This window comes from Xenopus tropicalis, chromosome 1, assembly GCF_000004195.4.
Source record: "Xenopus tropicalis strain Nigerian chromosome 1, UCB_Xtro_10.0, whole genome shotgun sequence".
NCBI classification, from domain to species: Eukaryota; Metazoa; Chordata; class Amphibia; order Anura; family Pipidae; genus Xenopus; species Xenopus tropicalis.
This window is the reverse complement of record NC_030677.2, coordinates 185,487,050-185,512,871: the sequence shown is the minus strand read 5'-3', so window position 1 is coordinate 185,512,871 and position 25,822 is coordinate 185,487,050. Positions and strand designations below refer to the sequence as shown.

The 25,822-nt window shown below is 38.3% G+C and overlaps 1 protein-coding gene across 2 annotated transcripts in view; it reads left to right on the top strand.

Annotated features, from left to right (window-relative positions):
* Positions 1–25,822, top strand: part of ap3b1 (adaptor related protein complex 3 subunit beta 1) — a 144,607-nt gene that overhangs the window by 107,013 nt on the left and 11,772 nt on the right. For both annotated transcript variants that reach the window (XM_012967364.3, XM_012967368.3), the window contains exons 23-25: positions 1–62; positions 6,391–6,475; positions 18,119–18,216. The exon at positions 1–62 is cut by the window's left edge and continues 170 nt beyond it. In XM_012967364.3, coding sequence (XP_012822818.3) covers positions 1–62; positions 6,391–6,475; positions 18,119–18,216 — 245 coding nt within the window. The remainder of the gene's footprint in view (positions 63–6,390; positions 6,476–18,118; positions 18,217–25,822) is intronic.

Here is a 25,822-nt window from a genome sequence, read left to right as displayed (position 1 = left end):
TATTCACATAGAAGAAAAAAAGATGGCTGCTGGAGTGAAGATGCACGCGTTCAATCAAATAGGTGAGCAGTTACTAAATTAGGGAAATATATATGATGTATATACCATGTTTGCTTTGGCCAATCATTGGGTTTGGTCCGTTGTCTAAACCTCAAGCTATCTATTTTTTTCATCACAACCTTAAATAATATATACTGATGACATGGGGCAGAAAGCCCTTCAAAACAAAAATAGTTTTTCATAAAAATATTGTGATTTCTTAAAATGACACAGATTAAAATATTATGTGTAAGTGCATATAGGGCAGTTTTAAATGACTATCTGCCTTCTATGAATATATTGTAGTTAGTAGAGTGAGCCAGCACTGAAGTGCAGCTATGTAGAAGTGTGCGACGTGTACATGATTAGATTTTTGCAAAGCGAATCTAGGGTGTGTAAAGTGTATAAATCCAGAGTAACACCACATACAAACACATGGGTCTAGTGCTTAGGCTTTGCAGTTACAATGGCTTGAAAAAATATTCGGCCCCCTTGAACTTTTCCACATTTTGTCACATTACAGCCACAAACATGAATCAATTTTATTGGAATTCCACATGAAAGACCAATACAAAGTGGTGTACACGTGAGAAGTGGAAGGAAAATCATTCATGATTCCAAACATTTTTTACAAATAAATAACTGCAAAGTGGGGTGTGCGTAATTATTCAGCCCCCTGAGCCAATACTTTGTAGAACCACCTTTTGCTGCAATTACAGCTGCCAGTCTTTTAGGGTATGTCTCTACCAGTTTTGCACATCTACAGACTGAAATCCTTGCCCATTCTTCTTTGCAAAACAGCTCCAGCTCAGTCAGATTAGATGGACAGCGTTTGTGAACAGCAGTTTTCAGATCTTGCCACAGATTCTCGATTGGATTTAGATCTGGACTTTGACTGGGCCATTCTAACACATGGATATGTTTTGTTTTAAACCATTCCATTGTTGCCCTGGCTTTATGTTTAGGGTCGTTGTCCTGCTGGAAGGTGAACCTCCGCCCCAGTCTCAAGTCTTTTGCAGACTCCAAGAGGTTTTCTTCCAAGATTGCCCTGTATTTGGCTCCATCCATCTTCTCATCAACTCTGACCAGCTTCCCTGTCTCTGCTGAAGAGAAGCACCCCCAGAGCATGATGCTGCCCCCCCCATATGTGACAGTGGGGATGGTGTGTTCAGAGTGATGTGCAGTGTTAGTTTTCCGCCACACATAGCGTTTTGCATTTTGGCCAAAAAGTTCCATTTTGGTCTCATCTGACCAGAGCACCTTCTTCCACATGTTTGCTGTGTCCCCCACATGGCTTGTGGCAAACTGCAAATGCGACTTCTTATGGTTTTCTGTTAACAATGGCTTTCTTCTTGCCACTCTTCCATAAAGGCCAACTTTGTGCAGTGCACGACTAATAGTTGTCCTATGGACAGATTCCCCCACCTGAGCTGTAGATCTCTGCAGCTCGTCCAGAGTCACCATGGGCCTCTTGGCTGCATTTCTGATCAGCGCTCTCCTTGTTCGGCCTGTGAGTTTAGGTGGACGACCTACGGTCTTGTTAGGTTTACAGTTGTGCCATACTCCTTCCATTTCTGAATGATCGGTGGAACAGTGCTCCGTGGGATGTTCAAGGCTTTGGAAATCTTTTTGTAGCCTAAGCCTGCTTTAAATTTCCCAATAACTTTATCCCTGACCTGTCTGGTGTGTTCTTTGGACTTCATGGTGTTGTTGCTCCCAATATTCTCTTAGACAACCTCTGAGGCCGTCACAGAGCAGCTGTATTTGTACTGACATTAGATTACACACAGGTGCACTCTATTTAGTCATTAGCACTCATCAGGCAATGTCTATGGGCAACTGACTGCACTCAGACCAAAGGGGGCTGAATAATTACGCACACCCCACTTTGCAGTTATTTATTTGTAAAAAATGTTTGGAATCATGTATGATTTTTGTTCCACTTCTCACGTGTACACCACTTTGTATTGGTCTTTCACGTGGAATTCCAATAAAATTGATTCATGTTTGTGGCTGTAATGTGACAAAATGTGGAAAAGTTCAAGGGGGCCGAATACTTTTGCAAGCCACTGTAAACTAATGGTGGAAGACCTCCATCACAATATTAGATCCATTTGGGTCAAAGAAAACAAATTATTTTCCAGCTTCAGATCCCAGTCCCCTGGTGATGCCTGTACTGTACTTGTAGGTCAAACACAGCCTAGGCCAATAAGATTCTCTTTTCCTACTGTTTATATATCATTGTTTCAGTGATCCCCCTGTAGCTCACAAGCAGCTGACTTGGAAGTAATAAGGAGAGTTCATTCAGTCCAAATACCAGGCAATGCAAAGAGAGGTACCATTGTTAGTGTGGAAATAGGTTTGCCACCTGGCCAGCTCAGTTTTCGGAAGGGCTGTCTGAGTCAAAACCTCCTACCCTGTTTCCAAATTAGGAAAACTGGGCAGGACTCAATAATATTATTGGCCAATTGCAGTGTCACAGCCCCGCCCCCGTGACATCACAGCCCCACCTCTTCCCCGCCATGCTACATCACTTCCCTGCTCCCTGTGACGTCACTCCTGCCCCCTGCTCGGCAAAGAAAGCCAGCAGAATTGGCAACCCGATGTGCAAATCTTGACCAAAGGTTCCTACCTTCTTTTAAACAAAGTGATACAAAGCCACATGCTGCTAAATTATTTCTGATGTAGAAAAAAATTACATCAAATTACATAGTCTTACATCCAGCTTCTCTGTTTAATGCTAGGCTAGAAAGAACTGAAAGTTAACGTGTATATTATAGGAGAACACACTTCTTCAGTTAAGAGTTGAGTTCAGAGGGTTGATTCACTAAAGTGCGATAACGCTTATTGCATGCTTTTTTGCGTTAAAATAGACAAAAAAAAAATGCCCGATTTGGTAAAGTATTATCGCATGCGCTTAAGTCGCATATCGCGTGCGTTAATTAGCGTGCAGAAATAATACTAATGCATGATTCACAAACACTTAGACGCGCTAAATATCGCATTTGTCTATGCGAAAATGAACACCTACTTGGGCCAGGCGGTAATTATAGAAAAGTACAGTTCAGGAGCTTTTGGCAACACAATATGGACTTTGCAGTGGGATTTATTCAAGTCTGTGTTGGCCCTAGAGTGATGTAGCCTCCAGTTTGCAGGGAAATGGGCATTTTTTTAAAAAAAGTTTTACTAACGTAATAGCGTGTATGGGCTAATATGGCGCGTGCGCGAAAAGTAGCACCATACGTTAATTAGCACACGCGACAAGTAGCGACATCTTAGCGCACGTTGCGTCAAATACCGCACAAAAATAGTCTTCGCAACTTAAATAACGCAAACAGCATCGCGTCTAAATTAACGCAAATATCCTTTTAGTGAATCGTGCGTTAAGACGCGAAAACATTTTCAAGCATGCTATATATAGCGCTCCTTTTAATGCTCTTTAGTGAATCAACCCTCAGATCTTTTATTGTCAGCTCAATCACATAAGATACTTGCACAGTGGGACTAAGTTGTTAAGTTTCAGGCCCCAAATAAAAAGCGAAAATACACAACACATGAATACAGTGTAAAAACAGCAAAAATGTGCAAAAACAGCAATACAATTTTGATTTCCAATGTGTCACCACAATACATAAAATACTAAATACGGTTCTTCTATACGGGCCCATAAAAGAAGGGACAATACACAACATCTATTACAGCAAAATAGTGAATAAGGCAGCAATGCAGCGTGCAAATCAATGCAATTTCCAACATTTCACCATAGTACATAGCGAATAACCACATTATTCTGTTTCCAGTTTTATACAATAACAACCTTGAGTGTTGTTATAACAAAGTGCATATATTACTGTGCAAAATATATAATTCCCATGTAGCAGGTGAGAATGTGTCCCAGTACTTGATTCCGCAACTCTGCTTTTGCCTGTCATGAGGGAAACATCTCCATAGCTGTAGGAGTTTGGTTATCTGCAAAGACATAAAGGGATAATATGAAACTCAGTGTTCCATAAAATCCTTATATGTTCATGGCAAATTAGACATATATCACTGCTATATATCTGAGTGGCCCTTTAATGGTCCATTACTATGCTAAGGAAGTCATTCAGTGAGGCACGTACAGGCTCTGATATTGCCCGGATTTCTATAGACGTATGTGTGATGGCAGAATGAGTTTAATGTGTGAGATTTTATGTGTTTCTCCCCCCTCTCCATTATATTGTGGGTTATTTATAAGAGTAAAATGTGTTATTCGTCCAAAGTGTTGTATATTTGGATCTGAATATGTTACTGTTGCCTTTCGTCCTACAGATGTTATCATCAACATCTCATGACGTCAGAGTGAATCTTTGTTTATTTCATACAAAATTATCACTGTTAAATTCTGATGGCTTCCTTAGGCCCAGAAACCACCTAAAACAGGTATAGGATCTATTATCCAGAATGCTTGGGAACTGAATGCTTGGGTTTTCAGTATATGGGATTTTTCTGTCATTTGGATCTTCTTTCTTTAAATCTAGATTTTAATCTTAGAAATAATTTAAACATGAGATAAACCCAATAGGATTGTTTTGCCACCAATTACCTTATCAAGTACAAGATACTGTTTTATTATTACAGAGAAAAAGGAAACCATTTATAAAAATGAGATTTTTTTTTCTAAAATGGACTCTATGGAAGGTGGCCCTCCCCTAATTTGGAGCTTTCCGCATAACAGGTTTCTGGATAACAGATCCCATACCTGTACTTGCCTCACTAGAATTCTATCTGCCTTGCCAGCTTGACTAGACTGGATTTCATGGGAGTGTATTTAGTGATAGGATAGGGAGGTACATCTGTCGTCTTAATTTAGCTATAAAATCATCTCTGGGCCCCTGACATACTGATGTGCCAAAGCAGGTTTCAAAATTGGTTTCAATAGTTTTGTGATTGTGCAATGTATGATTTATAACACATGAACCATATGCTAACATTTTTAGAGTTGTGCATATTTCTGGCCCACCAATACATGCGGTGTTAATGATAGCATTAGAGTGTCATTTGTGTAGTCCAAGCCAGTAGTGGTTATTGATGTAACCACTAGTGTAACCCTGGAATGGCCACTATGTCCAGGCTAGCAGTAATTCCAGGGTGCATGTCTTTGCATTTTATAAATGATAATAATGTGGGTGCAATTTTGCAGCCATTTTAGCGAGTCGCCTTATGGTTGTGTTCATAAATGACCCTTACTTTCTCATTATTTGGGTAATGTATGTAAGCTTTTGTGAATAGGGCCCTTTGACCCTATTTTTATTCTGTAACCGTTGTTAGTTAAATTATTGTAAGACCCCTGTCTGTTATAAATAAATGGAAACCGTGACTTCTGGAGCTATATAATAATGTCCTGTTGTCTTTGTTTCCATTGACCAGCTTTGTCCATGGGCTGACATTTTGCCTTACTTCATATTGTATTAACAAAAATTGATTAATAGGATGGAGCACGCCAGGACCACTCAATGAATAAAAATATCCTTTATTGTAAACTTAAATTAAAAACATATTGTACAGCTCAGACCCCCCAGCTTAACGTGTTTCATGGCTCAAACGCCACTTCTTGTAGCTTCTGATGAAGTGGCGTTTGAGCCATGAAACGCGTTAAGCTGGGGGGTCTGAGCTGTACAATATGTTTTTAATTTAAGTTTACAATAAAGGATATTTTTATTCATTGAGTGGTCCTGGCGTGCTCCATCCTATTAATCAATTTTTGCCAATATTCACGCCTGGATCGGCGGCGTTTTTGGATGTGCTAGCACGGGACACTACTGATGCGGAACTACCCGGTGTGTGCTCCCTATGTTGTTCATATTGTATTACATTGAACAGTATTCCCCTACATAATCATGAAGGGACACTCTTACAATACATTTGATTTCCTGACCTCTTAAAGTATAATATTCCCTAATTTTATGTTCTGTTTCCACTACTATATAATGCCTGTAGCCATACATCTCAAGGTCTGATTAAATTGCTGTTCATAATTTTGCAGTCTCTCGGTTACTTTTAGAGATTGTTTGTTGTTCAATAATTTGGTTTATGGAAGTTATACTGCTCTTTATAGAAAGAATGCCACATAAATTTGTTTGGAATTCTGCGTCTTTAAACTCTATGCGTGAATTGTGATTCAAGTCTGCTCTTTACATGTTTAGCTCCAGCTTCTTCGCTATGTAGCCAAGTCTCACGAGTAGCTTTCCACTCCAGCCCTTAATGTGAGAAGTAGGGCATTTTCATTGTAAGTGCATGCTGCCTGATGTTTGCTGTTTGATTTGCTTTTACCTCTGTAAATTTATGTGGGGAAAACATTTTATTTTGCAGATTATCTGGAGCCAGAGGGATCCATTACTGTCTCAATGGGTATTGACTTTTGTGATTCCACTCAGACTGCCAGTTTCCAGTTGTGGTAAGTAGCTTTGTTGTTCTTGAAAATTCTGCTTGGGCAGTTCTGCTGATGTATAACTGGTTTTGGTGTTTTTTCTATGTGTCTTATGTCTTTACATGTGTCTCTTTAAATGGTCCTTATCCACCAGCTAGGCACTTTTGGGCAGTGCAGTACTTCATGCCTAGACATCTCGGTAAATATTAAAAGGGGCAGTCAGGTCTAAGTTCATGTGGTAGTTTTACAGGGGATTCTAAAATACAGCCACCAGCTCTATACGGGCAGTGTTTAGTAAAAATATTAGGGTGATGACTGCTGTAATGATTTCATGGCCAAGATACAAACCCCTTGGTTTCTCTTAGTTGTTAGAGCTGATTGAGATCATTTAAAGTACATTCTAACTGTAACTGATAAACAGATTACAGGGGGAAATCATAAAGACTGCAGTGAGAAAGACATGGACTGTCAAAGATCGTCTCTAATATTATTGTCAAGTCTGTGGGGCTTATTTGCTAACTGTGAGCACATGTGGTGTAGCAGTGCAAAAACCCATGCCAACCAAAGCCAGTAGATTTAATATGTCTACTGAAAGTATAATGTTGAAATTAAGGATATTAATGAGCTGGAGAGAGTGCAGAGACGAGCAACTAAACTGGTAAAGGGGATGGCAGATTTAAGCTATGAGGTTAGACTGTCAGATGAGGTTAGACTGTCAGGGTTGGGGTTGTTTTCTCTGGAAAAGAGACACTTGCAAGGGAACATGATTACTCTGTACAAGTACATTAGAGGGGATTATAGGCAGATGGGGGATGTTCTTTTTTCCCATAAAAACAATCAACGCACCAGAGGCCACCCCTTTAGATTAGAGGAACGGAGCTTCCATTTGAAGGGAATGCCCTTCCTAGAGGGTCCTGATATCTGTACTTTAGTAAGTTATATTCTAGAATGTGGTCATTCAAACTGATTAATCACTGAATTAATTGCATAATGAAGAATATTTTAAAGAAAGAAACAGTACAGATGGGTGGCTATTGGATTATACTGTATGAGTAAGGGTGACTAAACACCCCCCACCAACAACTTTTCATTGTTCAGTGGAGCCAATAAATTGACATTCACATTAAATCAAATACACAAGTAGTGGTAATATCTGGATGTATCAGCGTCTAAATGGTACAGTCTTATTATATATATATGTAAGTCATTTGCCACAGACTTTGGGGGCAGATATATGCAAGACAAAGGATATAAAAATATATATTAGCTTTCTTAATTCATCAAACATGAGAATAAATATTCTTATACTTACTTTACCTTTAAGCATTAGAATTTTCTATGATTATTGATTTAGCCTAATGAACAAATACCATCCCAAAAGTGTGTTTATCTCACCTTATATATTAACAGAATTAAAAATGTGTCACCAGATGTGATGCAACTGTTTTTTAATTGGTATTTTTAAGAAAGTGCTATTGGCCCATTGGTTTATTTATTTATTGAATTTAGAATCTTCATATAATGGTTTACTATTCATATCTGATCATCAATAACGGATCTTTAATAAAAGAAAATACTAGTATTCTTTACACTATTTTTTAATGATGAAGCAGTGTTTTACCAACAAAACACTGAACCTTATATCCCTTATATGAACCACGATCACCGACAGCACTAAAAAAATTAATATAAACATATAAATCTGCATATATAATATAATATATATATATATATATTTTTTTTTTTAAAGTCCAGGAATGGTGCACACAGAAAACTCCAGGTACTGCCTGGGTGTATGGTTAACATAACATAATTAGTAAGCCCAAACAAACCGCACTCACAGGACTTGTATGAAGCAAAAAAATTGTGTTTAATTCAATGTTTCAGCTTAGACTCAAGCTGTCTTCAGGACGCATCCATTATCTGGAAGCCCACCATTATCCAGGAAGCTTCAAATTTTGGGAAGGTCACCTCCCATAGACTCCATTTTAATCAAATAATTCAGATTTTAACAAACGATTCCCTTTTCTTTCTAATAATAAAACAGTACCTTGTAAAATATAATTAATCCTTATTGCAGATAAAACAATCCTATTGGGTTTATTTCATGTTTTAATGATTTTTTAGTGGTCTTAAGGGATGGAGATCCAAATAATGGAAAGATCCATTATCTGGAAAACCCCAGGTTGTTATTATTTTTTATAACAGGTCCCATACCATACAATTATAATCAAATAGCAAGAATAAAATTATTGCTGGAAGAAAGGGTTTCAGCTTATGATTAGTTTGAGCTCTGAATGAGACTATCTGATTCTTCCTTTGTTTTGAGCAAAGTATTACTTGCGATGATTTATATAAGCAATGTACTGTAACACATTGATTTTATGCAGATCATCACCTTTATGTTTGGGGAGGTTTGCTGTATTAGATATATAAAAACTGATTACATATTCTGGGATCATGCAGTAATTGTTTATTATTTTCCTATTAGACAAACAAGGCAGATCAATATTACTGGACAGCCAGCTATGAAAAACACCACTATAAATAGATTTGCTTCAAACATGGGCTGTATATTAGTTTTAATGATTTTGAGCAATGTTATTTCAATGACAGAGCCGAAGCTAACCACTGATATGGTTTCAGAAGGTTAAATTGAACCACAGATCTTCTGTTCCTCTGATTTCCAGTCGTTGGCTTAGAAATACAGAAGGGAACACATTACACAACATTCTTTTAGATATATACATTGCTTGTGTGTGCAACATACTCCTTGCATAGTCAACTAGTCTTTTCCATCACAGGCAATGAAAAAAGTTTTTTACTTGAATACAATGTAAATAATATTAAATGAAGCATTATGGTTTAATTGCATGTGTTTATAATTAGCTGTACAGTGAGGTTTTGCTACTAAAAGTCAGCCAGATAAACTTTTCCCAAATCTCCAGGTTTTATATAGCTGGATGGGGATACAGCTGCTAGTCTGACTAGTTGCTACTAATATATGAGTTATGTATGGGGATACAGCTGCTAGTCTGACCAGTTGTTACTAATATATGAGTTATGTATGGGGATACAGCTGCTAGTCTGACTAGTTGTTACTAATATATGAGTTATGTATGGGGATACAGCTGCTAGTCTGACTAGTTGTTACTAATATATGAGTTATGTATGGGGATACAGCTGCTAGTCTGACTAGTTGTTACTAATATATGAGTTATGTGTGGGGATACAGCTGCTAGTCTGACCAGTTGTTACTAATATACGAGTTATCTATGGGGATACAGCTGCTAGTCTGACCAGTTGTTACTAATATATGAGTTATGTATGGGGATACAGCTGCTAGTCTGACTAGTTGTTACTAATATATGAGTTATGTATGGGGATACAGCTTCTAGTCTAACTAGTTGTTACTAATATATGAGTTATGTATGGGGATACAGCTGCTAGTCTGACTAGTTGTTACTAATATATGAGTTATGTATGGGGATACAGCTGCTAGTCTGACTAGTTGTTACTAATATATGAGTTATGTATGGGGATACAGCTGCTAGTCTGACTAGTTGTTACTAATATATGAGTTATGTATGGGGATACAGCTGCTAGTCTGACTAGTTGTTACTAATATATGAGTTATGTATGGGGATACAGCTGCTAGTCTGACTAGTTGTTACTAATATATGAGTTATGTATGGGGATACAGCTGCTAGTCTGACTAGTTGTTACTAATATATGAGTTATGTGTGGGGATACAGCTGCTAGTCTGACCAGTTGTTACTAATATACGAGTTATCTATGGGGATACAGCTGCTAGTCTGACTAGTTGTTACTAATATATGAGTTATGTATGGGGATACAGCTTCTAGTCTAACTAGTTGTTACTAATATATGAGTTATGTATGGGGATACAGCTGCTAGTCTGACCAGTTGTTACTAATATATGAGTTATGTATGGGGATACAGCTGCTAGTCTGACTAGTTGTTACTAATATATGAGTTATGTATGGGGATACAGCTGCTAGTCTGACTAGTTGTTACTAATATATGAGTTATGTATGGGGATACAGCTGCTAGTCTGACTAGTTGTTACTAATATATGAGTTATGCATGGGGATACAGCTTCTAGTCTGACTAGTTGCAGCAGAAACAGATGTTGCTCAGATATTAAAGGGATATAAGTTTACTCTAAGTTTACAATTTTATTCTTATTGTTACATTTGATTACTTATCTTTATATTCAGGCCTTTTCTATATCTATATTCCAGTCTCTCATTAACACCACTGCCTGGTTGCTATGAAAATTTGGACCCTAGGGACCAGGCAACAGCTAAAATTCCAAACTGGAGAGCTGCTGAACAAAAAGCTAAATAACTCAAAAACCACAACCAACAACAAATGAAGACTAATTGCAAAGTGTCTAAGAATAGCACTGTAATGAGGAACACCCCCTTGAATGGATACTTTTGTTCCTGACTTATTCACCACAGAGACATTTATATAAACCCTTTTAACTTGTTCGTGAATCCCCACTCCTGGCTCTACCTAAGCTGATCAGAAAACCCTGCGCTACACTGATGAGCCCCCAATAAGGGCGAAACCGGTCTGTAGTTGGGAATCTGATCAGCTATTATCCTGGCTTCTGCTTTAAACCCAGTGGGTGAGCTTTAGCCTATAGTATAAACCCATGTAAATGGGACAAAGCCCATGTAAATGGGACTTTTCTAGGAGCCTTAAGGAATTTCTTCCCAGAATCCTGTTATGACTTATAAATTAAAATAAATTTACATTGTTTATTTACCTTCTGTGAAGTCATCAAATTCTTTTCCAGAATCAGTTGTTCTGGCAGATACAATAGTTTTAAGCCTTTTCAGAGTGCAGCTCTGGTGATATTGATACTAATAACACTGTTTTAAACCAGGTATTAGTTACCTTTTGGTGGAGGGATTTTTTTCCCCTTTGAGGCAAACCAAAGACAACTTTATATGGGGTTCTACGCCTTCTCCTGGCTCAGCTCCTATTTTCATGATGTTACCCCAGCCATGCCTCCCCTTTCAGGCAAAAGCCATTAAAGGTTGGAGCATTAGGAAGGTCCCAATGTTCTGAAGAATTTATGGTTTTCAAGTCCTTTAAAAAATAGTTTATAAACTGGAATTTTATATGAAAGATTCCCCTGTGCAGTTCAGCGCACATTATTCAGTCTATTGGCCAATCATTCTGTGCCAGTTTAGGACTGGATTTCCCTAAACAGATGAAGATTAACAGGCTGTTAAAAGGCATGGGTATGTCCTTACTGCACTTGTAACGTTGTATTTAATTAAAACGTATTATACAAGTCCCCCCCCCCCCCGCGCGCTATTACTAGAAGTGCACCAGGGGAGTAATGGCTAGCCAGCAATACATATGGCTACATGGGGGATTTCACTGTAGTTAAATATTCTGTTTACACTCACCTTTTTGTGGTAATTTAAAATTCTACCCAAAGGCTTTGGGTCTCCATTTCCTACATTTCTTTGGTACTTTAACTAAAGAAGCTTTTAACTGAGCCCCCAAGACAGCCTTGTGCATGAGTGATTTGTATCTGTCAAACCAGTTCTGAAACGATTGTGTAGGTCATGCTTGTTGCCTTTAAAATCAAGTTGGTGCATTGTGGCTTACAGCATACTGGCCTGTCACAGTGTGAGCTCTCAAGTTAAACTGCAAGTGGCCAGTGAATGTCTCAGTGAATGTCTCAGTGGTAGTAGGGAAGGTTCAGCATTCCAGTAGTGGTCCCACCCCTTCCTCAAGCTCTTGGAATATAGCAGAAGGAGGCAGCAGTAAGTGGACCGAGACATTTTCCAGGTCACTGGGGCCAGTGCTTTCTACTAGTAGTAGATCTCATTCCTAGCCTTGGGACTAGACTGGTAGCTGTCTTTTTTCTCTAAGATTTATTGGAATGCAGTTGTATACTTTTAGGGATGTATGTATTAACACTGGAGAAAAACATCACCGGTGATGATTCCAATAGCAACCAATCAGATCTTTGCTTTTGTTTTCAAACTTCTAGGTGACTGTTCAAATCTAAATGCTGATTGGTTGCTATGGGCAACATCACCAGTGATGTCTCAATATTAATAAATACTCCCCTAAGGGGTATATTTATTATGCTGGGTAAAAAGTGGAGAGAAGTTGCTCAGGGCAACCAATCAGCAATTAGATTTCAAACCAAAGCAAAGCATCTGATTGGCTGCTATGAGCAACATTACTGGTAACGGTTTACTCCACTTTTTACATAGCATGATAATTATACCCCTTAGTGTAATATTGCATGGGGTGGTGTCTCCAAAGACGTAGGAAAGCACCAATATGGCTTCTAGGCCACAAACATGCAGTAGAGCGGCCTATACATGCTGTGTCATGGAGTTTCCATTAGGATCAATGGGGTTTGGCATGGGGAAGAACCCGCCATTGTGAGTTTAACGTTAGTCTATTTTGTTGGTCTCTGTGGCTTATCCATAAACTGGATTTTAGCACAAAAAAATAATAATTTTCTTTGAAAAACCTTTCAACTGAGCTTTTATTGCAGCACAAAAGAATGGTCTTCTCTTCTGTTGCAAGAACTCAGTGTCTTAAGCTGGCCATACACGTGGCGATCTCACGATGTTTCGTACGACCGTCGGTCGCACGAAACATCGTCAGATCCGCCACACACCATTCAGGGCTGAATCGGCAGGTAAGGAGGTAGAAACAATAGGATTTCTACCTCCTTCTGCCGATTCAGCTCTGAAGGGAGAATTTTGGTCAGGCGCCTTCTATGGCGCCCGATCAAAATTTTCTAACTTGGCCGATCGGCGAGCCGACCGATTTCAGCAGCTTCCTGCGATATCAGTCGGCTCGCTGACATGCCATACACGCACCGATTATCGTACGAAACGAGGTTTCGTACGATAATATCGGTGCGTGTATGGCCACCTTTATACAGTCACTCATTAACCAATCACTAACTGTACTTTTTACTTTTTGTAAAAAAACAAACAAATGTAAATGGCAGTTGTTGGATACTCTAGCTGCGTCACAGGGAGCACACACATAATGACCAACAAACTGCAGAGCATAAAGGAGACTTTCACTGTTTTTAGCTTTTTACAGAGCCATAAATTGTTTCTATTTCTGTCTCGCGCTCGCCATGTCATCCTGTACGCGGAACACTTGGCTTTTGTGTATGATTCAGTGCATAACATTCTCAGTGGATCACGACTCTCTGCCATTTTCCCATTGCTTGATTTTTCTAAGCTGTATCTTGCTCCTAGGAGTCTTTTGCTGTGATTTATGTTCAAGAAATATACAACTCTTAGTTGGATTAGGGGACATACTATGTGAGTGTTTTGAAATACCTGTATTACATGTGCTCATTATGAGTTTCTAATTTTCCTCCGGTTCTTTATAGTAAGAAAATGTCCAATTAAATTACGTAATGTTCCTTGAGCAGATAACTTATTCCTAAGGGATAATCTTCAAGAGGGATGTTTATTTCAGAAGTGATACAAAGTTAATTCTTCCAGGTAAATAATAGGAATGCACACTTGGCCTGTCCTAAGATAGAGCCCCATGGCTGGCTAAGGCTAACCACCAACATCTTAGGGTATTAGTCAAACTAGTAAACAAGCTCCACTAAAGAAATGTATCACACAGTAGCAATCTGTAATTATCTAGTTCCGTAAAGGGGTGGTTCGCCCTTTGGTATGATGTAGACAGTGATATTCAAAGACAATTTGCAGTTAGTCTTCATTGTTACATTTTTGTGGGTTTTCAGTTATTTAGCTTTTTAATCAACAGCTCTCTGGTTTGGTATTTCAGCAACTATCTGGTTGATGGGTCTTATTTACCCTAGCAACCAGGCAGTAATTTGCATGAAAGACAAGATTAGGAATAGACTCAGGACTGAATAGGAAGATAAGTAATAAGAATTAAAAGTACCAATACAATTGTTGCCTTGGAGGGCAATGTTTTGTAGTCTACTGAGGTCAGTGACCCCCCATGTGAAAGCTGGAAATAGGCAGAAAAGGAAGGTAAATAATTAAAAAAATAAATAATGAAGACCAGCTGAAATGTTGCTAGGAATAGGGCATTCAATAACATACTTTAAAGTTAAAAGGAACATTAAAGGTGATCAACCCCTTTAAATACTATATAATAATATAATATAAATCAACAATGAATGAATAAACCATAAAGAATATGTGGCCCTTTGGGGCAGCCCAGATCCTGTATTGGGAACTCTTGTCTAACCAGGCACCTGAAATACTCTGTCCCCTGCTGCTGTTATTGCCTTGGCCTAATTTACCTCTAAGGAACAGTGTTTGATAAAGTCTCCTCCAGCTCAAACTAAGGCAGCCATAATGGCTTATACATACACTTTAACCCTTAAATCCTATTCCTGGAAATATACCTCAACAAAAATAGACATTATCTCTTTACTTGTCTTTTTACTATACAAATGTGATCCCCAACCAGTGACTCAGGGGCAACATGTTGCTCCCCAACCCCTTGAATGTTGCTCTTAGTGCCCCCAAACCAGGTAGTTATTTTTGAATTCCTGACTTGGGGGCAAGTTTTGGTTGAATAAAAACAAGATTTACTACCAAATAAAGCCCCCTGTAAGCTGATAGTGTGCATAGAGGCCCCTAATAGCCAATCACAGCCCTTATTTGGCTCCTCCATGAACTTTTATGGTGCTTGTGTTGCTCTCCAAGTCTTTTTACATTTGACTTTGGCTCACGTGTAAGAAAGGTTGGGGACCCCTGTTATACATCATACTTGTCCAGTACAGTTTTGTAGTGCAAGTTAACTTTTAGATGTAATCCTATGGAAAATCCACCACAAAGCTCTTATATCATTTGAATTTATAAAATAATTCTAGATTGGAAGCAATGAATTTGGGAAGCTTTGACCATGAAACCCACTATGTCCTAGTTCTTGCCCCCTGTTCATAGTGATGCAAAGTGACTGTTGTTTCCCGTGGAACAACTTCAATTAGCCCCATGAATGCTTAATTCCAAGCCGGCATTGTTTGCTGTGTTCTCTTTGTCACCATCAGTTTTTTTGTTTGGGTCCCATATTTGATTCCTGTAATCACCAATGTCACTCAGTGGCGCTTTGTTTTATACCTGTCTGCAGCCGGAACTAAAGCCTTTCATAGAATGCCACTCATATTCAATGTGTTTGCGAATGTGCAATGTAAATATTCCTTATTCTTACAGCATAAGAATTTCCTTTATTATAAATATTTGCTTTGAATTTCTTGCAAGAGGTGCACTTGGCCATGCATCAAATGTAATTGATCCTGAAGGAGTGTAATCACAATTACTCACATTCTTAATTGGCCTGCCCAAAATCAGAAAATGGAAACCGATCGGCAGCGGTTAGATCAATATCCCTGTAGCAGTACCTGTGGGGGTAGGGAGATAGTGGTAATGGGCAGATCAATTGACTTTAGATGCCAATCAACAGATGTGTGTTTTGCATAGCAAGTACTGGGTGCCTGCATTAGAAAGGGAATTGTAAAATAACCGTATGGGGTGAGAATGCGTATAGGGAAAGTTAGCAGGGTACATCCTAATAGTCAGTATTTGTGGAAAATAAACCAGTGAAGCCTAAATACTATCAATGATATAAGCGGCAGAGAGAAAGGGCTTCTGGGTTTTTGGAGTGCCATATTTTTCCTTTAAATGTAGTATAACGGCAAAACCCTCTATATTGAGAAAACTCCAAACCCAATTATACCTTCCCCGTTTCTGAAAGTTCTGAATTACTGAAGTCTCCCACAGACTCCATTTTAATCAAATAATTAAAATTTTTATAAATGGTTTTCTTTTTCTCTGTAATAATGAAACAGTGCATCCATGCTTAGATATAATTAATCTTTATTGGAGGCAAAATAGTCCTATTGGGTTTAATTAATGTTTAATTGATTTTTTAAAAGATCTAAATTACAGAAAGACCCTTTATCCGGAAAACCCCAGGTTCTGAGCATTCTGAATATCAGGTCCCATACCTGTACTTCACTGCATCACAGGACAGAAAAAGGGGTTGGCTATGGCCATTTCTGCACCTTTAACTGTTGCCGTACATCTACCCATGTGTATGTTATATATTAATTATTGTTGATTTCTAGTCCTTTATTTTGTAACCATGATGCAGTTTATTCCCTGATACACATGCAAGGGGCCGCCACGATGTTTTACTTCAGGTGACAGTACTATTGGGATCAGCCTGGCCAGGACTAATAAAATGTCCAATTGTCCATCTTCTGTATAGAAACTTATAATAATCATTGATTATAATAATTATTTGCCATAGTTCTGGGCATTTACTGCTGATCTGTTCCTTAGAATATATTGGTAAGGTGGGAAGCCAGTAGACCACGTATAACAATATGTCCTCATCCTTTTTCAGTTTATATCTAACTTCATGCTCTGATCTAGCTTACATTAAGCACACCGATATCCTATAGTAAATATTCTTTTAAATATCACTGGTATTAATCAATTGATTTTCCATTATCAGTGATTGTTCCTTATTATAAAAATGGGACCCGAGGGAATACTCTCTGTCAATACACGTTTGGACTGTGAAACAAATACCAGCTTTTGTTGTGTGTAGATCGTTCCTGTGTGGCTTGTTCTTTAAGGATTTATGACTTTAGCAGTCTGTATATTATTTACATTGACTTACTATTTAGAGGTATTTTCAGCCTCATTTTCCACTATTTGCTTGTGAAGGTACCATACTCTCCTTGCTGCATAATAGATGCTAAAGGGTTTATTTTTCTCTATTAAAACACTGTATATAGTTTGCTTATATTTATAGGAAACAGACACAATGATGGCTGATTGCTAAAAGACCTTTCAGTTCAGTTTTGAAGTCCCTTGCTACTCACAATTTTGAACCCTAAGTAAGTAGTAGTAAGGATTTTTGTGGTAGTCATCATCGTAATAAGCTTTCAGAGCTTGGACGCCTTCCCATACAGTCTTTATAGAAGTAAGCCTTTTATTTAAAAATCCCCTGAAATAGCTCTAAACAGCCCCCAAAATAACATTTCTTTCTCCCAGCTCTTTTACTGACGTCCTTGTCTAGTGTGAAGCTTGTCTATGGAAAGACCTAAATTTGTGCCACCCTAGGCCCGGGCCTGTAGACCCCTTATCCAGAAAACCTTAGATTCTGGATAACAGGTCGCACACCTGTGCCATCTCTTTTTACATAGGTTCTAGGCTTATATATGGATCTAAGCAAATAGCTCTATCATTTTTGTGCTCATTGCTAGTACAGGTGTAGGACCCCTTATCCAGAATGCTCGGGACCAAGGGTATTCCAGATAAGGGGTCTTTCCCTAATATGGATCTCCATACCTTAAGTCTACTAAAAAATCAATAAAACATTAATTAAACCCAATAGGATTGTGTTGCATCCAGTAAGGATTAATTATATCTTAGTTGGGATCAAGTACAAGAGAAAAAGGAAATCCGTTTTAAAATTCTAAATTATTTGATTAAAATGGAGTCTATGGGAGACAGGCTTTCTGTAATTTGGAGCTTTCTGGATAACGGGTTTCCGGATAAGGGATCCCATACCTGTACTTTGTGGCAGTCTGGTTGTGTTTTTGTGGTTACATGTGTTTGTTGTTGTTATTTGCAGTACAAAAGAAAACCAGTTTTCTGTTGGAATTCAGCCTCCACCAGGGGAACTTCTGTTACCAGTGTCCTTGTCAGAGGCAGATTTTAAGAAAGAACAAGGTAAGAAATATTCCCCTGTGAAAGTGATGTTTGCTGGAATTTCTGGTGCTACATGTATTCATCATTTAATTATTATGTTAGGTTGCTAAATTAGATTGTGTTTGATATAAAATCATACTGTTAGTGTTATGCATAAAAATACTCTGGGTTCTCCACAGAAAAAAAATGGCGGGTGGAAAAAAAATTGAGGTGGGAGAATAAATAAATATATAATATTAATTATATATATAATAATATATGCCTCCACAACCTTTCCTGCTTCCAAATAATAGTTTCAACAAAAGCCAATAGGACTGTGTGCTTCAGCGAATACATTGTACAGTCCTACCAGCTTCTGTATGAAATTTCTCTGTGGCTCGCAATGTGGGAATGTAGTGCCTCAGTATCTGCTTGGAGAGGGGATGATGAGGGGAAAGTTCTACATAGTCCATGCATTTATCCTATTGGCCATGACTGATTATCTGCACTGTGACACACTCCTATTATAATTACATTGTTCCCCAGATACTATATATTCAGTTGTAAGTTAAACCCTTTTCTGTCAACATCCATTAAATTGCCCTGATTATTAACAAGAGGAAGATAAAAATACAGTATAGGGATTCTTTCAGAAAAGAGCAGGAGGAGTTCATATTACAGACTGATACTCCTGTGCCCCATAGAGGGCTTTCACCCAAAGGTTTCCTAAATGACCCCTAATGTATTGCATATGTTGAAAAAAAACTGGCATATCCCTTTGTATTGAATTAAAACCCCATTTATTTTGATGTTCTTACTTCTTGCTTACTAACGCCTGCCTTGGTGCCTAGCAGCTACTATACCATCACAGGTGAGTCTCTCCTTCTTGCTTAGCCAAATGTTCACTGTTAACCTTATTATGTGAGTGTTCATTATTTCCATGGCCTTTGTAATGGGGGATTGTCTCCTCTTATCAAAAATCAAATAAAAAAATATGGGGATTGGGGTTTTTTTTTGTTTTATTTTAATCAGTTTAAAACAATATGAAACACATTTATATTTTTCACCCATGACCACCTGTCACTGCTCGAGTAGGACAGTGGCATTTTACCTGCTGCTGTTTTTTCACTGGATCACAGCGGTGGACAAAACTCCCTGTGTGCCATTGACCTTCAGGAAGGTAATAAACTCAACACTTTCTATTCTGTAAAGAAGTGTGCTGCCCTGACTGCCCCTCATAGGCCCGTCCTGAAAGCCTCATGTCATTACTCTGGAGAATTCACACTTGTAACAATGTGAAAAGAGAAGATTCTTTAAAAAACATGGATAGTAATCCCCAAGCAGTGACTTGTTGTTCACAATGGCCTCAAAGCAAGTCCTTATTTTTAAATTTCTGGCTTGGGGGCACATTTTCGTTGCTTAAAAACCAGGTCTACTGCCAAACAGAACCTCCTGTAGGCTCTGCATCCATATAGAGACTACCAAATAGAAAATTATAGCCCATATTTGACACCATTCTACCCTTGTGTTGCTCCCCAACTGGCTTTACATTTAAATGTGGCTCAATTATTTTAAAAAATTAGAGCTATTTGTTTAAAATGGAGTCTATAGGGAATGGTCTCCCATAATTTGGAGCTTTTTAGATAACAGGTTTTCGAATAACATATCCCATACCTGTACTAGTAATTGCACACTTGTCCAATCCAAGCAGAGAATTGGTCCTCAATCGGCAAAGAAGACCAGGGCACCCCTGGTTACCCTGAATTATGCTGGCTGAATGAAGGCCTAGGGTTTGAGTAATCGTTTTGTCCCTACTTTACAGTACTGTTGTATGATGTTTTTATTGAGGAAAGGCACAGTGTGAAAGTTACTTTGTTATGATGATTTATGCCTCTGGCTCATAAAGCTCATAAAGCCCAAGCAAGCAGGATGCTAATTCTTTAACTAGTTGGACATTTACTATTTTTCTGGCCCTGCAGAGATCATATTTGATGCCCCTTAATTAGAGCAGTGTTTTTTTTTTTCCTTTTCCACCTCAGCAATCGAGACAATACATTTGCTTACCATGCTGCTCTCCAAAGTGCTCTTTTGCATGTAAATTAATCTTAATTCAGTTTACACTGTCATGCTGAGTGGTACAAATTGCCTATAACAATAACACAGCACGAGTTAAAAAGGGAGGGAAGCTCGGGAGGCAGATTGAGCGTGTGCCGCACTTGATAGGATGTTACTTTTCTTTATGCCAATACATTAGCTGACAATAATGAATCTCCTCTTCTGAAAGGCATGGGATAGTTGATTTTTCAATTTTACTTCAGCCGAGCCGTACCTCGCCTTTTATAAAAACAAGTTAGACAAACCATTAATGACAAGAGTGTTAAGGTTAAATATGAAGCGATGCATTTGCTCCTATGAATGCTATCCATCTTTCCATTTCCAGGAGTTTGACAAAAGTGCCGGCGCTGGACGATGTTTCCTTTAATTACATGCTGCAGGAAGCTGGCTTTTAACATAAACATACTTGCATTCATTTATTCAGCATTTGCTCTTCAATAGAGCTTAATGGAGAAGGTTTAAGTCCTAAGTGAGTGCCCACATTTCCCAGCAGTGTTGGGTCAGCCTGTGTGTTCTGTTTAAAAGTCACTGCACCCTGCCTGGGGATTTGTTTTGGGATTTGCTTTTTGTTTTTTTAAGCTTCTGCCTAATGCTGTAGCTAAATAGTCCAAAACATAATGTAATGGTCGGCAGTCGGCTAGCATTTATGGCACTGATTGCTAAATGCTGATTGTCCTTTTCGAAATTGGAACCTAAAATAGACTTGTTCCAACATTATTTTATACCTTTAGCAGACAAGTACACTCAGAGCTTAATATACAAGTTGAATACTAGAGATCACAAATGCCTGGGTCACTGTGCACCAGTGGCTCTCATTAGTTTAGGGACTGCTTTCTCTAGCAGGCATCCGGCATTTTTTTTTTTTTTTTACCTTATGCAAAGTGCCTTTCATATGTTTGCAAGTTGAAATGATCCAATCGGGCAGTGTATGTTTTGTAGTTGACTTTTCCCCAGTGTTTACATTGGATTTGGAGCTGGCAGGCTGGTGCTATAGTTGCATGATGCTTTTTAGCATTGGATAAATGACATGGGCTGAAAATGCACTTATAATATATGTATCTTTACTGGGGCATTTTTGCTATGAGGCAAGGTGATAACTTTAAATGACACTTTACCATGGGTGGAAAGTAATACCAAAATTAGCTTTTTTTTGTACAGGTTTGGCACCTGTTATTCAGACCACTCTGTAGCTGGGGTGTATGGATAAGGAGTCTATTTGTAATTATGATATCCATACTTTAAATCTACTTAAAATGATTTAATCATTAATTAAACCCAATAGGATTGTTTTGCCTCCAATAAGGGTTAATTATATATTAATTATATTGCCAGTTAGGGCCAGTATTACAAATTTACCAGCAATATATTTGCCAGTAAATTTGTAAGGGGGCGGCAACCCTTCATATATATTTCCATCTCTTCCCTGACCCCCTCCATGGCGGTTGTCCCCCTTTTAACTAATGGGGTGGGCATTGCTGTACTACAGTGTTGGTTACAGTCTCTAGAGGACAGTGTTGCAAATGCCCTGGGATTAATCAGAATATCAGCAGAAATTCTTACAATATGGGCTGGGACCCAAACTTGGGTTGCTATGCTGTTTAGAGTGTGTAAACATAATCAACATTAATAACCTGAAATGTCCTTCTCCAATAGAAAATAGCAACTAAAAGGAAGGTATAATTAGATCTACACCTATACAACCCATTTCATAAAATTGTTTTTCAGAATTAAGGAATGGAGGAATCCCTGCCCTAAAGGCAGCTGGAGGTATTGTTGATGAGATTGTCATTACAGGAAAAGAGGAGGAATTTTATTTCTATTGTGTTAGTTAAGCAAAATACACTTTACATTCACCATATAAATGATTTAAATAGAGTTTCCTTCAGTCTAGGAATTCACCATCCCAGCAACTATGGCAGATGCCATTTTGTGGACACTGTTATTAAGGCAAGGTTTGAATCATACCACAATCTTGTTTATGCACCAGAATGGAAAAACATTTTTAATCTGAAAAGGAATTTTTATTATACAGATTTTTATGTCCCTTTTAAAGTCGAGGAACCTTTATTTTTGTATCACATTTGCAATAATATATCTTGGGGGTGTTTGAGAATAAAAATAAACAAAAAATCTCTTCAATCTAAACTTCTGTGATTTATACTGAATCTTGTGCGCGTATATGTTTATATAGATACAGTATTTTAGTTTTCATATTTCCATTTAATATAATATTTACCCTAAAATATTTATGGTATGTATTTTTTAATGCAGCATTTCCTTATATTTTATGGAGAATATAAAAATATGTCAGTCTGGAACTTTGTACAGTTGTAAATTCTCAATGTGATTTTAATATATGTGAGAGCTGCCTTATGCTTAACAGGGATTGATGGGGAGTGGGGAAGTGTTTACTCTCTGATACCAGTGTATTTATCTGCTTGGAAATTGCACAAGAAACCATATTCATGCACTTAGGAGTTAAGGGATAAAACCTGTTTCTGATTCAGAAAAAAGACTGAAAATGTAAATTTGCAATATAAGAACTTTTATTATCCAATCCAAGTTGCATTTCATTCCATGGTTTGAAAACCAGGAAAGAAACTGTCGCTTCCCTGGCAGGTTCTAATGACACACAGGAGCCTGCAGCAGAGGGCAATTATACAGCATGTTATGTAGATGTGTTCCTCTGTCTCTTTCTGATCAGCTGATATTTCTAAAGCATTCTAACAGATCATTCTTATAGGAAATGATTGCTCTACTGGGTTTCTAACATTTTTCACCACTGTTTTTTTTTTTTTTTTTGTGTTGGGATTTCAAACCAGTGTTCTGAAGAGATACCTCTAATAAGAGTCTCTGCCTAGTGATGTGTATTACCTTTGTTTAGTTTTCCATTGGCCAGCACTTTCTACTGGCAGCTCTGTCTTCTTTCTGTTCACCAGTGTTCTGAGAAAGGCAGGGCTTCATACTCTAAACCAGTGATCCCCAACCAGTGGCTCAGGGGCAACATGTTGCTCCCCAACCCCTTGGATGTTGCTCTCAGTGCCCCCAAACCAGGGAGTTATTTTTTAATTCCTGACTTGGGGGCAAGTTTTGGTTGAATAAAAACAAGATTTACTACCAAATAAGTAAGCTGATAGTGTGCATAGAGGCCCCTAATAGCCAATCATAGGCCTTATTTGGCTCCTCCATGAACTTTTATGGTGCTTGTGTTGCTCTCCAAGTCTTTTTACAATTGACTGTGACTCGCGAGTAAGAAAGGTTGGGGGACCCCTGCTCTAAACTGCCCATGGGTGTGGCTTACTGCTGATATGAGGAGCATTGATGTTTTCACTTATCAGTGACTCTTAGAGCTCAGTAACACCCATTGGCATACCTCCCAACATTTGAAAAATGCAAGGAGGGACAAAAAGTAATGGAGCGCTTAGTGTGGCGAACAATTTTTGCGACCACACCCACTAAATACCACTCCCATTTTACAAAATTTGGCAGGTTATTTAAAGTTTGAATGCATTTCTGGGGGTTTTGGGGTCTTGTTTCATGTGTTATTACAGTTTTGCTAAAAAAGCTGAAATTGACTTTAAGCCCTTTAAGACTCATTTCCCCCAAGAGACCTGTTTACTTATTTGTTACAGTTGTATCTAAGTGCAGGTGTGGCTTGTTAACTTTTCTGGACTCTCTGCCAAAAGCTACTTTTTTAAATTAAGTTTGAGAAACATTGTATCTTTTTTAGCAGTCAGTGCAGGAGATTGAAGGGAAATGAGGGACTTTTCAGAAATAATCCGGGACTGCGGGCTGAGCTGTCAAAATCGGGACTGTCCCCCTTTTCTCTGTAGCTCGTACTTGATACTAACTAAGCTGCATGGATCCAGATTGGTGACAAAACAATCCTAATGGGTTTATTTCATGTTTAAATTATTTTTAGAAGACTTAAGGTCTGGCAGTCTGAATTATAGAAAGATCCCTTATCCAGAAAACCCCAGGTCCCAAGCATTCATGATAACCGATTCCATGCCTGTATAATGACAAATCGCATATATAAATGTACAGTGGTAGTGTTAGGATAATAAAATATCCAAATCATGTTTTGTTGATGAGATCTGGCACATCTGTTTTTTTTTTATTTGTATATTTTTATATTTGTTCAAAACAATAAATATATATATTGAAAAAACCTTTTTATTATCTAGGATAGGTTAATTACAGTAAGGTTTAAATCTAAAGTGATTTGGCCTAAATAAAGAGCCCTGGGAACTATGCTGTGACTGCTTTTTCCAAAATACACTGGTTGCTCCACGCGGATCTCCTATTGCAATGCCTTGGCTGAATGCTATTTGCTATACATAATCACAATGAACCCCTCACATAGACAATAAAGAAGAGAAGAGTGCAGAGTAGCTGTACAGTATCTTGCATTGTTGTACTGGCTTGCTACCTAGCTGCATGCTGGGCATGTTGTGAACACAATAACTTGAAATATGGGTCCTTTCTGTATATTAACTCAGTCCAACCATCTCTTGTGTCGTACATTTGATAATGGCTGAAAATTGCACCAAGCTCTCGGAGTTATCCTACACAGCATGGGGTTTTCTAAGTAGAATTTCAGCTCTGAGAGAAATCTAGGGGGTCATCTATGACAGCAAGAACAGTTGCATTTACACTGATATCTTCGCAGTCAGTAACACATAAAATCCCATTCATTTAAGGTAATTGGCATCAAAATGCCCTCCTTTTGTATAGTAGTTCCCAATTATACTGTATATTGTTCCCACTTGAGCTCAGTTGCACATATTGACACAGAAGAAGCCTATTACTACCGCCTGGCGTGGAGATGGAGGTAGGTTCCCTCAGCACCATGCGTCAGTAGGCGCAGCCCACTTGCATTCATTTTACTGCATCAGCCACAAACCACATCTCCTGGTGAGCGCCACAACACTGGAATTCTGGAGTAGGGAATAAACTTCTGTACTTGCGGTCATAAATGCTGAAGACAGACATTTCACTAAGACATTAACCTCTGTTTGATATTTTCCCATAGTACATGAATACTATACATAATAAAGGCTACTTAGTACAAGACTGTCCAAATGGAGGAATCTACCTATGTGCTCCATAGACTTCTTTTTTTATGGCATCATTGTTTTATAATTATTTGTCCTTCTAACACATCTGTCAGATAATGGACCCCAAACAGAAGTTGGATAGCACTGATGTAGTACATGAATTAGATGTGGTAAAACCATAGGAACAGGCTTGTGGCTGAAGCACGACCTTTATAATCCCTGCTGTGTAACATAACACAACCATCCAAGCTCTTTAGGGGTTCATACGGGCAGGTTTTTAGTACATGTCCCATGGAGCCTTAAACTACGGGCAACATTGCAGGGAAAATTCTCCCTAAAGCTCTGCACCCATTAGCAAATGGTTTTTGGATTTTTTTTATTTTTTATACTATTGCTTTCAGTATAGCATATACACTTGTGTGAAAGTCAGAGTTAGGTATCAGTAGGAGAAGACCCCAAAATAAAGAGCAATG